Below are 14,330 nucleotides of genomic sequence, written 5' to 3'. Positions count from 1 at the left end.
AATAAATGTTTGCTGCCATTGCGAACGTTTGTTAATTCACGGCGACAGTTTCTCGGGAGGAACGAATGTGGACCTCGATCCACGTGGCTCGTATTCCATGTGGAATACTCGGAGATCCCACGTGTGATCCACGAAGACGCGTGGGAAGGCGAACGTCGCACGAATGTCGCCAGCTGTTCACACGTGTCCTTTATGTGCATTACTAAAATCCGCCGCGCCTTTCGTCTTCTTTCCCTCTTTCAAAAGTTCCTTACCAGTGGAACGATCTCACGATTGTTTTATCTGCTTCTCGCACGTGATGCACAGGTGATAAGAAACCTGTACAATTTACTCGGTTGGCAACTAAGTGATTGCGGATTTTGTCATTAGGTGGTATTGTCAAAATCCGCAGTCACTTAGTTGCCAAGCCAATAGTTCGTTCGTAGGGCAACTTGGAACATTTCTTCTTGATCGACTGCAAATGTTTATATAAATGTTATCCGAAGAACGTAATTGATATCTTTGTTCCTGCAATTATTAAGTGCAAGTGTTTTTCATACATAATATTAATATTTCGTTTTGCTGAGACGGAAAGACGATTATATTTTTTTTTCATCATATGTATTGCTTTAATTTTAATTAACAATATATAATATGTTTAAGTGCATGTTACATGTCGATAGTTCTGGCATCAATTTTTTCAATTTGATTGTTCAGCTTCTCGAAAAGCGAGTGATTTACTTCTAGAAATTTATTTATCGTAGAATGATAAATGATCGTGAATACCAAGGAAAATTGTAACAAATAATATTTGCGAACGTAACGTTGACCTAACGAAAATGTTTCTGTTTGATTGTAGATCGACACGCCGATAGAGAACGAAGCAGACGTGACGTCGGATGCCAACAACCCCGAGTCCACGTTCCCAGAAAAGGGTTTCAAGGGTGAGCGAAATATCGCAGAAAATTATACCGTGTTTCTCGAAATTATTTTCACAACTTCGCTTACGTGGTTTAGAATCTTCATGCTAGAATTCGCGCCCCCCTCTATATAATCTATTCCTATACTAATCTACAATTCTCATTTGTGATCCCTTCGATCATCCAATTATTCATGCTCGGTAAGAAAGACAAGAAGACCGTAGATTTTCAGAGGAGAAGTATTTCGAAAAATAGACCGAAGATTTAAGAAATTGAAACCAATCAACCTACTATAACGTCATTTAACGTGATTATATTTTTCCAGCCGTATTCTCCTATCGTTTTATTTCCTTTCTACTACGATCACGTTATCCTATAAATACATCATTACTTATATATTAATCCTAACCCCAACCCTAAACGATCCTTACTATTTCTCGGACGTTAAATTAAAACGAGGACCGGTGTAGTCAGGAACTTCTCGAAAAATTTCTTGCAAAAAAAAAAAAAAGAAAAAAGGAATAGCATCCATTGGAGCGTAAAATACGCGGCGAATCAGAAGTCGTGAAATCAAGTGGCTGGCAGAAAGACTCGAATTAAGTCGGTCGCGTTCAGACACTCGCGCCGATCTCCGACGAAACCAATCCACTTAACTCTCAACCCCCTTAAGCCCTGCCCGAGGCAAGAAAGATCGTGAAGGTTTTGTTCTGGAACAAAAATCTGACAAATATGCCGCGATTTGCCGAAGAATGGAGGCGAAGTACAGTCAGCTAGCTACCCTCTAACTTCCCCTACCAACCAGTCACTCGAAGGATTCTCGTCCCTGCTCGTCCCTCTCTTCTCTCTCTCTTTCTCTCCCTGTGTCCTTTCCCCGTGGCTGGAGAGGGTGGCTGGCGAGCAAAGGGTGACTCTTAAATTACTTAGACCGAACAAAACGTAACAAATGACGGTGAATCGGGCCACTTATGCGATATTGGCCCATCACCGGCACCCACGTATATTGATACGTCGCATTAGGGCCTGCCAGACACCCCCTTCAACGTCTTCTTCGTTCCCGTGATTTCTGCGCAACGAGGATTCTCTCTAGTTTCGTCTGCTTCCAACGAAACCTTCTCTCCTTCTTTTTTAAGTATTCCATGCCTCGCATTCTTGTTTCCAGTTTTCCCCGTGCGTATGTTGGAGTTTTACTATGAATTATGGATACAAAGAGTGTCGATATTCGCGGGATAAGTCGAAGATCGTTTCGTCTTTGTATTTTCGACGGGTCTACTCGGTTTTTGCTTCTTCAAATATTTCCTATCGTATCTTTCTTTCGTTTTTTACTCGTCGTTCGTATTCGTACGAAAGTGGCTACAAAATGCGTTGACGCAGCTTTCTATTTATTACAGTATAGCATCTATGTATTTATGAATTAATTGGGACGAATGATATTAAGTTTCGTATCGTTTAATAGCCACGTTACTACGAAAATTAGATTGTGTGCCAATAGAAGAGTATCTTTTATTGTCATCGTGGAAACTTTTCTTTACATTACGTACACCGACTTGATATTCGTGAAATAAATACGTCGAAGATCGGTCCATTCATCTATCTGTTCTTTGTTTCTGTTAGTATTTAATACTTACGTTCTCGTTCTGAGTCCCATCTTCATCTTCTAAACGTCGATGTTTCTCTTTGAACCATGGGCGTTGATAAAAGCCTTGACATTTACGAAATAAGTTGAAATTTTTTTTTCTTTCTTCGAGCGAAAGTGTTTTCTGCAAAGACCTCGAACGTATTCCACCCCTTTCTCTCCTACACAGTTTTCTCTGTTGCGAGACTTGGCTCGGTTGGTTATTAATGGTTTTCGCGAACTCGGTTCATTAAGGAGCTCACGAAACTCGGCGCGTTCACGAGAAAACCACCCCATCGCCAGCGAACAGGCAAACGTGTCGAAAACGGTGGTCGTGCTTCAAATTAGCAGGGTATATTATTTTCAAAGGCCACGCTGCAATTTGCCTCAGCCTTTCCGGCCTGTCAAATCCTCTGGCCGTCTCAATATTTCATTTCTCCTTCGGAATTTAACGTTTCTTTACGCCGACACAGATCACTGTCAAACGATCAAATAAATTCTGCTATCAGAAATCAAAGCTGTTCGTTATCAGAAACGCTCGCTGTTAGACTAAAAGTCCTTTTTACCAGCACATACGCGCTCTATGTCTATAAAACTCGACGTTCGTGAAATTAGTTAAACTATAAAACTCGTATCAAGATGGAAATCGAACGAAAAAACATGTATATACAGCGCTAGTAAATAAGGCCGAAATATAAGTCTAATAAGAAAGAACCGAGCTTTTTTAAAAATTTCTGCAAAGAATGAATAGCCGGTGACTCTTATCGCGTCCACGGTTTTAATAGTCAAACCTAATTTTTGTTAGTATATTTTACATTAAATTTCTCTGCTACAGGCACTGTCTGCGACCTAATATTCCTACGATAATTCTTCTTAACAAATCTTTCATTATCCTCAAGTATTTGTACAATCGTGGCGATTCGTGAACGCTGGTTTAAAAAGCAGATTCGAGACAAATTTGGCGTCTAATTAGCAGTGGTTTCAGGATCGTCGATGGTTGGAGGATAAAAATTCAAAGGGTGGCAGGAAGATGGCGAAAACGACGCCGTTTGGAAGGGCTCGGCTCGCCCTTTCAACGCGATGTCGTATCAATTTCCCCCTCCTCCCTCGGGCCTTTTTGCCAGCCACTAGAATTACACGCGCTATTATCGCAAAAAAGCACGGCGAAGATAAGAAGCGGGATTCGCGGCGCGAGCAATCCACCGGTCGCGGAAAGCGAGAGATGAAGACATTATCGTGATCGTTGGCCGCGTGTTTAAGCGTCGCAAGAACGCAAAGAAGACGCGGCCAGAGAGCAAAGGAGACCGTTCCACGGTGAAAAAGAGAGAGGATGCACCTGTCCACCGGTTCACTAACGAGGAACATGACCCGTGCACGTAGAATCGATGCGAGTCAGTTTTCTTGAAAAATATGTCCCGTGTTCTGACTCTCTCGCGAAAAATCCCACAGGAAAAACCTATCGCCGGTCTGCATACGTATGAATAAATGCACGAATAATTGGCAGTTAACCGCGGTGACAATTTTTAGAATTCCTGCTCGCCGCTGTTCAATGGTACGCTTTGCTTTGTCACGATTTTTGCGCTGGCTAATTAGTCGCATCGGTCCACTGTATTTCTAATCAGAGATAGAAGAGAAGTTGAATTTAGGTGATTTCGAGTTGTAATCGAAAGATTGAAAGTTCCTTAGCAGATACTATTGCACCTTTGCAATATCCTGAAATTTATTCTTTAACGAGCTAATAGATTTAACGTAGGAAAGCTCTTCGTATAGAAAATCCACGGAATTTTAATCGCGCAAATTGATCGATTTCGATCTCCGTACACGTGGCAGAGATTGTATTTGCTCGCGCGTCGACGAATAATTTCTATAAAATTCATTGGAATTATTTCAGTTCGATGAAAATTTCAGCGAATTTCAGTTCGAACGCAGGAAATCCACCTACTCGTTTTAATCCTTTAAATCCGTCGAATTTCCAAATACCGAAAAAACCTACTTCTTGGCGTGCCAATAGATCCGGCAAAAAGAGATTTCAATTGCTCCGCGAATTTTTGCATGGCGCTCGTTGCAATTACACTGTTGCGCACCGAGGATTATGTCCGCGAGATTCGCTTCCCCCGGAGAAACTTTTTCCTCTCGGTGTTGGCCGTTTCGCGGCGGCTTCTCCACACAGCCGGAGAATCATTCTAGGCCAAAGGAGATAATGCAATAATAAGTATAAGTTAGGTAGAAAAGGGGGTTGCCCCGCGGTCGGGGAACGAGTGCTCCTCGCAATCTTCGGTGCCGGCTGATTATTATGTCGTTCCGGACGGGCCCCGAGCATTTTCACGAGCACTCTCTCAATGGCTTCGTTGCGTTTTCTCGCGGAGTCACTCGTTCATGCTCTTCTTGTTGCTCTCGGGGGTTGCTGGTTTTTGAGTCCAGCTATCGGTTCAGCGAGAATCGGGCGGGGAATTTTTAAGAATTTTAAAGAACCTCGTCAAAGAACGCGTACATTTCTAGCTAGCCGCGAGTTGCCGGACAGTGGCTAGTCTCGAACAGGATATTTTAATAAATATATCAACGTATGGTGTACATTATACACTGGCATATTAGTTTATATTCTGTATCAAAATACATAAAACACGTAAAATAATAATATTTGGATACGGAAGATTTATTAGGGAATTTTTGACGCGGTAAATACGTTTGGGCGCCACGATTAATTGCGAGAATATCGTAGAATACGTAAACGATCGTCTTCTTTTCTTTTTTTTCTATTGCAATCGTGCCATACTAGGCTAAGGTCAAGCGAAGAAATGGATGGGAGAAAAGCGAGAAGGCGAACGATGGCGGTGAAATTGATGGGAACGTCTTATTCTGAGGGCCCTCGACCCATTCCCTTCCACACTTTTGTCTCCACTCTCGTCTTAGCTGACTATGACAAATAATTGCCGAAGCTTAACATAAGCCAGAGGCGGTATACTTAGCTAATAGCAAAAAACTGGGAGAAAATAGCAGGAAGTTTTACGAATGCCTGTTCCAACTCCTCTTTCCATTCTGCGTGGTACGCGATCAGAACAGAATTCTCTGCAATCGAATCCTTCCGTATCCTTCGGCAAGTCCCGCTGTTCTCTTCTTGTTTCTAATACAAAGTATCTTGCAGGAAAGCCGCGATTATATTTCTCCAAGAGATCGCGTTCGCGTGGAAACTTTCGCGAAATTCCGACATGTGAAATTCCGGTCATCGCGCAACTGCGATATCGTATTTTCGTCAGTATGTATACATATAGGATGAAATTTGTAGGATTCGAGAGATCTCGAAGAGGAAGAGAATTATTCGAGAACGAGTTTCCAGTGTTCTGACGACGAAACGAGTTATTTCACGACGAGCGCGCAGTCTGATGCTAAACGCTGCATCGACATGGCATGCGTGACACCCTTCGTCCCATCATTTTCGTCGTCACCAGTCGTCCTTAATGTGAATTTAAGAAGCCTCACAAACGACCGTCGATCGTGGATTTCCATGACTCGTTTTAAATTATTCCTCGTCTTGGTACGTCTATCCCTCGTTACCGGATTCCTTCTCTTCTGTTTTACTCTTCAGTCATTTCTCACTCTGTTTTCCAATCTTTTCTTAATTACGTGTCGTATCATTTTTCGAACAATTTTGAACCTTAGTGGAAATTGTTTCTCGAATTGCAGAAATTTATTGAAATATCGCGATAATTCTGACCAATTATTTACTCGCGTCAATTTTCTTTTAAAAATCGAAAGCACAGTATCAATTTCTTTAATCGGATTCTTGGAAAGCAGCAGGATTTCAGAAATGACCTCCTATCCGATCGATCAAATTTTTCATTTTCAGTTAATTCACTCATTGAAATCACAAATTCGATTGATTACTTTACTTTCGTATCTTGTACAATCCGATCATGTCACTATCTCCCGTTTCTTTTTTCCAAATGTCAGTTCCTAACCAGCTATGTCTCTTCAACATTTCCTACTGACTTTATTTTATTCCTTCAACCTCTCCCAGCTTCCAGCAACCAACTAATTAAGTAAATAAAATTAAGTAAATTAGATGGTAAAATCTATATTGTCAAACTATTCATTAAACGCGTATTAAACATCGATATTTGGAATAGAAATGGACAAATATTGATAGACTGCGAATATTTCTTTCATCTATCAAATATTATAGTGAATGTTCTACATAATATATTGTTGCATGTTACGTGTATTTCTACAGCTAAGAAATATCTCAGAAACGCATAAAAATTCCTATTCTACTTACGAAAGTTATTGTATTACGGTTCAAGTGTTCGATACAATGGCAATGTCTAGTTTGCTCAGAACGCGCGAGTCGAGAATGGAAGCCACGGGACCGAATGAAATGCACTTCGCGGTCGACTGACTTTTCCGAAATGTTTTTCCAGCAAGCAGGAAACGACCAGGACCGACTACGTTCTTTTCTACGATCATTCTTTTGTCCTCGACCGCGGAATCCTTTCTCGCGATACCCGCCTACAGTGTCGGGGAAAAAAGCTCGATCGTGGACGGTTTTGTCGGCGATTCTCGAACGAGACAAGCAGCAAAACGATCGTTCCACATGATCTTTCAAGGATTTTCTAATCGAAGAATTAAGCGCGTCGCGGCGTCCAAGAGAAACTCCTTCGTTTTTGATTTTCGATTCGTTCGACGGTATTATTAGAATTTTCTTCTCGTCTGGTTCTCGTACAAGAAATCCATCTTCCATCTATTGTCTCCTGTTATCCTTTAACCGAACCATTTCATTCGTCAGTTTATCCAAGATCCTGCAGATGAAATTCAGCGTATTCCACTGTGGCTTGCGTTTAACTCAGATATGCTGAAATAAAACTCGCGATCGTTTGAGAAATAATGTTATTTTTCCTTTACTCTTTCGCTGCTCTTATTTTACCAAATTTTTTATTTTACCAAAAAATGTTTGGCGTAAGATTAACGCGAGATAAGAATTTTTGCATATTTTCCTCTGAACAACTCGACAACAATTTTTAACGTTACGAAAAGATAGAATTCCGACGAGATTGCGTGGAAAATAATTGAAAGAATGCTGCAGGAATATTCGTTTGAATTAGATGGTGCCAAGCGAGCAGCAAAAAATCGCCAAGTACGATCAGATAAATGTTCAGTTATCCTCTCGTAACAGGCATATCTGGGTTGATCGTGAAAAACCTTCGGCGAACACGTCACCCGTTTGAAGATTGTCGTTCGTGTTCCATCTTATTGCAGTTGAAATAATAACGAATTTTGTTCCAGGAACGGAATTGGTACCGAGCTGATCTGCGTCATCAAGGGTCAGAGGATAGGCAATTGCATTATGGCGGGACGTTTAATGACGATAGTCGATTTAACATAAAATATTTTTGTACGCGAGTTATCATATACTATACATATATTAATCTGTATAATAACGTATACAGAGGTGTGTTAAACGAGATATATCACGCTGAGAAGAGAAGAGAAGCTGTCGTGGCTGTACAATCCGACGAATATCGCGTTTTTATTGTTATTAACATTATTTTACGCACAGACAAGGGTAAATCAGTAAAAGATAAGAAACTATGGAGGGATGAGTGGCGACTAAGAAACCCAAAGAGAGAAAGATTAGATGTCGAGTCTTTTAATTATTATTGGTGAATATATCGATGGCTGCGTATTCTAACGTGCTACGGAATCGAGGGATGTTAGAATGTGTGTGAAGAGGAACGAGAAGAAGAAAAAGTGTCCGCGAAGGGATGATTACGTTATAATGACCGATAAAATTGATATTTCTAGGAATAATCATTTTTCTACCGTCGAATAGCGATTAAGAAGATTATTAGAGATTAAAATTTATCCCGTGTTTTACGTAAGTTAGCTTAGCTTGTAGATTTATGTGTTTTATGTCGAGCCTGCTTCTTCGTGAAGGGTTTGCTTCGTTCGAATAGAGAAAACTGTGTCAGTGTGACCTAATATTTAGCTGCTCCGTTATTTCCCAGCGTTTTTTTTCCCCCCTTTTTTCTTTTCTTGTTTTTCTTGAAGCAGCAAACATTTGGAAAACACAGCAGAGGATAATGTTTCGCTACTTCTTGCAAAGTAGCATTTAAATTTTGTCGTACTTTCCATGTAACGTCGAGACCATGGATATGTATGAATTATTAATAGCTGTAATTTTCCCTTCAATTATATTATTAATTTATTGGGACGAATTTGGCAATCTACTGTATAGGAAATTCCATGATCGCCGGAACATAAGAAATCATGTAAATACCCCGGTTACGAATTGCAAATCATTTACGGTCTCGCCATTTCGCGAGAATCCTAACAAATTTCAAGAAACGTACAAGGAATAGTCAACTTTGATCAATCTCTTAAATTCACCGCTTACAGCGAAAGAACCGAAGAAATTAATAGCGCGAATTTCTTGTACATGTGTGTAATATAATTCGATCTGAAATGATTTTAGATTATAAATAATCAAATCAGTGGATCTGATTTTTAACGTTTATTTTTCGATGTAAAATATATGAGAAGATAGGATAGAGATCGGTCGCTTCCACGAATCATCCCTTCCATCGCATTCAGAGACGAACTTGCATTTCCACTATGTTTGAAACGGAAACTGATAGAGATACTGTCGTGGCACTTTTTTTTTTTAAAACAGAGTGACCTTTAGTTGAGTTTTGGATATCGGCAATACGTACAATTTTAAGTTTACGTTATAACATCAGAGGAGAGAACTGTGCGTGCACGGAATGCGAGGATTGCGAACGTTTTGGGTGTCGATCATTTTTACGATAGTGTATCACGGCGCCCGTGGAGCTTTCTCTCTCTTTTTTTGTGCACTTTAATTAACGCAAATACAACTGTCTTTAGCGAAACTTTCTTCCGTTCTCCGGCTCTCGATGTATCATTATCCGCAAATTGTGTATATGGCTGTATCGTTGCATAGAAAATGGTTATAGGTGCGTTGAAGAGGATCCTAGAGATCATAGGAATAATTTACTGTTCGTCGTAGAAGCTGAGAATAAAATGGCACAGTAGTACTGATCATATATACATCGGTGTCTTTGAACCATTTATTTCTGCCAGTCACCACTTCCATTTTCACCTATATTTATTCTTCTTCTTTCCATCTTCAACCCTCTATAATCGTGAGCTTTTGTTTCATTTTGAGAATGAATTGTGTTTTCCCGTTTCGATCTGAATAGTACCGATATTTGCAACAAGTACGATGGATGGTGGATCTTCGTGTAAATTCACATTTTCGAGAATATAATTTAAAATATAAAATCTCGGTAGAGACTAGGCGCTATAATTTGGATATTTTATATACTTTTTTGTATTATCAGTTTACTCTTTCAAATTCCGTATAAAAATCCGCAGTATAGCAATAGGGAAACTGCGTACAATTAGTCTCATCATATACAGTGTTTTTCGTGTTCGAAGTCAAATGGTATTATAGAGGGTTAAATGTTACATTTTTTAGCATGCATTCTGAGCTCTCTGCCAGATAACATGATTAGATTTTACTTAACACATTGTCCTACTATTTTCTTAACGATCTTAAGTTCCATTATACTTGCTGTGGATGAAGAATTCGTTTATTATTTTTATGTATCCGAGGATTATGTTATTCAATATGCTTTGTATTGTAATTATTTTCTCTAATTTCTGTGCTTCTCGTTTTAATGTATTCATTATTTCACTGCCGTTTGAATATGATATTAGCTGTTTAATGTGCGATTGATATTTCTTAATGCAAGAACCATACTTTTCTGTTAAAAGTGAAAATGTGTATAGTTCGGTGTGGTGTCTATTCCAAAAATGATTAAATGGCTAGAAAGGTAAGCAACGTTTTTTTTACAAGCAACGAGATAAATTTCAGAACACGATTCTATTTGCTTGGAAAATCAGAATCTGTCTTTGTAGAATTGGTAGAATAAATCTTTGTAAACTTTTTAATTAAACAATTTTCGTACCATTTCATCGATGCAGTTTTATTAGATTTTTATTTTTTTTTAATGGACAAGAAGTCAGAGAGAATTTTTAAGGGATCAAGTGAAACTATCGGGATTGTTTATAAAACACAGGTGTTTAACAAATAGCCGCAGAGGAATGTGGTGCGTTCCGTCAAGATTAAGACTCGCATGCGGGTCCTACGTAATACGAATTAGGCAAAAAGCTTGATCACCGTGGCATTTGTAAGGATTAGAAAGAAAATAAGGAAAAAAAGGGAGCTTAGCGGCCGGGAAATCTGGTCCACCCTAAAATAATCCGTCGCGACTTTTCTCCTCTCGAATTTCGTTTCGTTGTTGCCTTTTCTGAAAATTCTCTTCTAAACATTGCCCTATTTATTTTCAAGAATATCCTTCTACCTTGCCCGAAATATCCAATTCTATCATTCGTAAATATTCGCGAATTCAGCAGAAAAGTAATACAACTAACAAAATGTTTCTCTCGATCGAATGAACTTGGAATTTCTGATACGTTCTACTTGCGATACTTATAAAATATTTCTATTTTTAGCAGATGAGTCGTGAAATATTTTGCATCAGATCAATTAGAGTTGCAAAGATTCGAAAGTTCATGTTTTTGAATTGAAAATCGACGAAAGTGACGAATATTTTAATCTTTCATGGTTCCACGTTGAATTCTACACGACTTAATTCTACGCTACTTAATTCTATTGTTTTCAATGAATCCAGTAGACACACGTTATCGCACATGATAGTTAACAACTTAAAAATGATTTATTTCCTATACAAGCTCCCTTTACAGTTTGTTACACGAGCTAAATAAGTTTCTCATTTTTGGTCATCGTGTGGTTTTTTAAAAGAAACGCACTTGAACCAGTTTGCCATTGAATACTTCAATTATGTTGGAAAAAGAAACACGATGATTAAAAGACTCGTACGATCGAAACAAGATTCGGGTCCCGAAATTGGTAGCTGTTAATTAATTAACGCGTCCCGCGACGGAACGACGCGAATTTTGCCGACGATTTACAAGGAAGTTTAATTACCCGGTGGTAAGTTTAATGTAGTTAGGCCTATTGAACCGTCGGCAAGATTGTTTTACAAAGTAAATGAGGCAATGATGACTCGTGGCTTCGGGACCACCTAGAAACCAGCCGAGGTCCTTCCAGCCTCGCCTTTAAACTCCTTCAGAATTAATTAACGCGCGAGCACATACGACGCTCCGTTCCTTCTACTTCGATGCTAGTTCGAGGTCAGGAAATTGGAACGGGGCCTGTCAAAATGTCCAAGAAACATTTTAAACGAAACTCTCGAATTCTCTTACGTTCGTTATTGTTACAAGAATGTTTATACGTCGAGCGAAAGTTCGTAGTTTCTTGAGACACGTTTACGAACGATTTTTACCTTTGTACGTTTCTACGCTGCATAATGTCATGGAAATGTAAATTTGCGTAAAAGTGACCAGCAACGATGGAAGGAAGGCTGAAGGACGATAGGAAAGGAAGGAAGGGAAGGAGGAAACGATTGCAAGAGAGATGAACAAGAAAGAAATTGTGGAAGGAAGGAAAAGAAGGGTAGAACTTTGTCTGCACTTACTTTTGCTCTTGCTGATTCCAGGATAAAATCTTTACGCCCTACTTTATCCTAATTTTGAAGCTTTGCTAGAAGAACATAGAAGATTATGCTACTCATCCTGGCCACGTACCAAGACGCAAATTCACACGTTTATGAAGCTACCGTACAGCTAATTGTTTCGATTAAAAAGATTCATTCGAATATTACAAAGATACGCTATATATGTATATTATAAATATGCACCTGGAATATCTGGAGTGTATTTTTGCGTAACATTTTCTATGCATTTTTGCATCTTCGTAGCTGTCATAAATAAATGAACATCCGCTCGTCCATCGATGACAGAGACACGAGGTCCTAGAAATTGGTCGTCGATCATCGATCCAGACCGATCCTGGATCCCCGAACTCGTCGCTCGTCGACCAAAGGGAAGATTCAGACGGCCGACAAAAACTTTCTTCGCCTGAGTTCTACTCTTAGGAAAGAAAACAGAAACCCCTGGCGGAGAAAGGAGTTGCGAGGGTAAAAACGGTGGAAGATGGCGGAGAGTGGAAGTGGAAAGGAAACGGAGCAAGGGGTGGTTACCAAAGAAGTGTTGACCGTTTGCTCGACCTTGGCGAACTTGGTCGTGGTGCTGGTAACCAGGGTCACTCGTGGCCATCCACCGAGGGAAAGCCGACGTAACGTTTCCACGTAACCAAGACTTTCCGCGAGGATCTTCCTGGAAATTCCTAGACGTCGTTAGACGATCTTCCGATAAGATTCACCGCTGGGACAAAACTATCTCGGCGCGGTAGACAATGGGGGAGAAACTGGCGAGTCAAACGCAAAGCTAAGATGACAAATGAAAGGAGATCTCGCGTCTCGTGGGTGGCGCTGGAGAACTGTTTCATTTGTAACATGGTTATATCTTGCACCTCTCTGTTTCTCCCATTGGTTTCCATCTTCGCGTCTTTAGTTCTACCTCGCTAGACGTTCTCGTTCCAGTGGAAAGAATTTTCACCTACGCATCGTGTGCCGTACTTTCTCGACAAAAATTGTAGGCACTAACGTGGCATATTTAGTTTGTCTTTTGATTTACAAACTGGCGGAATAATTAACAAAGAAGAAGAAATAAATTTGGAGAATTTGGTGCGCAGCGTAAATCAAAATATCGTGGATCTCGCAGCAGATCTCTTACGGAAGTTGCGAACTTTTTTTACCTTCTCCACGGAGAACGATGAACTGTCAATCTTGACAGCGGGTAGCAACGATATGAGCTTTAACCAATCATCTGGAATAATGTTTATCTTAGAGCAGAGTACGCGATGAAATTTAGTTTATTTAATATTAGCGAGCAAAGTGTGGAATTGCTGCATGTCCCGTGAAATCCAAGAACTGAAAAACGGAGGTGGAATTTTTGTTGGAAGAGCGATAGTTGGGGTTCGAGAATGCAATTTGTTCCAAATTCCAGAAGCGACACAGCGATGATTGGAGCACGGGTAAAAAGAAAACGGCTGGGCAACGAAGGTAGAATAATCGAGTTTGCTCTCCGTGGCTGGACGAACATTCCGAAGTAGTTGGTCGTAAACGGTGCTGACTTCGACCTGGCAGGAACATGTTAATTAGCGGTAATTAAAGCGTGCTCGTCGACCACTATCCGCCGTGCATCGGCCGCTCTCGCCGTTTCCTGCTCGTCGACGTGGTTTATCTGTTACCTGGAATCCCCTTTCGTTCCCTCGATAGACACGCTCCCGTAGGACACGCGGGCATAATTGATTTCGCCTTTTCGCGACTCGCTCGTCCAACGTTCCTACGCGATAATTAACGAGCCGATATACGCTACGTATATTTCTATCGAAAGTTGTACGAGGAAAAGACGATAAGTTGGCACGTCGTTTTTAAAATCGTCGCGTTTAAAGGCTGTTTTTCGACAACGACGAATTTAACCGAAAGATACGCGTTTACGTACTTCCTCCTCGCTATAGGATCCTCGATAGTCAACTTAATCAGCTCGAAACTGTCTCGTAGAATTCTACTACCAAGAAGAGAGAAATTTCTCGGTAGAAGTTTTAGAAAATACCTCGTACATCGGAATTATCCACGACGAATTAGACAAAAAGACGAGAGGACGACGTTGGTCGCGACGAAGTTTCTTTAAAGAAAGAGCAAAAAGGGTGAGGAGGACAGAAGAACGAGACAGCGTCGTTAACCGAAGGGTAACAATTCCAGCCGCGAAGGAACAATAAGAAATCATACAAGCCGTCCCGTCGCGGCCACGGCCGG

At 40.3% G+C, this 14,330-nt stretch overlaps 1 protein-coding gene across 3 annotated transcripts in view; it reads left to right on the top strand.

The window, feature by feature from the left end:
• The window catches only part of LOC100745959 (ubiquitin carboxyl-terminal hydrolase 48), a 76,064-nt gene extending 66,494 nt beyond the window's left edge, over positions 1-9,570 (top strand). For 2 of the 3 annotated variants that reach the window (XM_003484886.3, XM_024368099.1), the window contains exons 17-18: positions 839-923; positions 7,789-9,568. In XM_003484886.3, the coding sequence (XP_003484934.1) occupies positions 839-923; positions 7,789-7,811 (108 nt within the window). In that variant the 3' untranslated portion in view covers positions 7,812-9,568. Of the gene's footprint in view, positions 1-838; positions 924-7,788 lie in introns of all 3 variants that reach the window. The other variant, XM_024368112.2, reaches the window with a different exon arrangement.
• The last annotated feature ends 4,760 nt before the right edge of the window (positions 9,571-14,330 follow it).

This window comes from Bombus impatiens, unplaced genomic scaffold (genome assembly GCF_000188095.3).
Source record: "Bombus impatiens unplaced genomic scaffold, BIMP_2.2 scf_0027, whole genome shotgun sequence".
In the NCBI taxonomy this organism is placed as follows: domain Eukaryota; kingdom Metazoa; phylum Arthropoda; class Insecta; order Hymenoptera; family Apidae; genus Bombus; species Bombus impatiens.
This window is presented reverse-complemented; position numbering and strand designations above follow the sequence as displayed.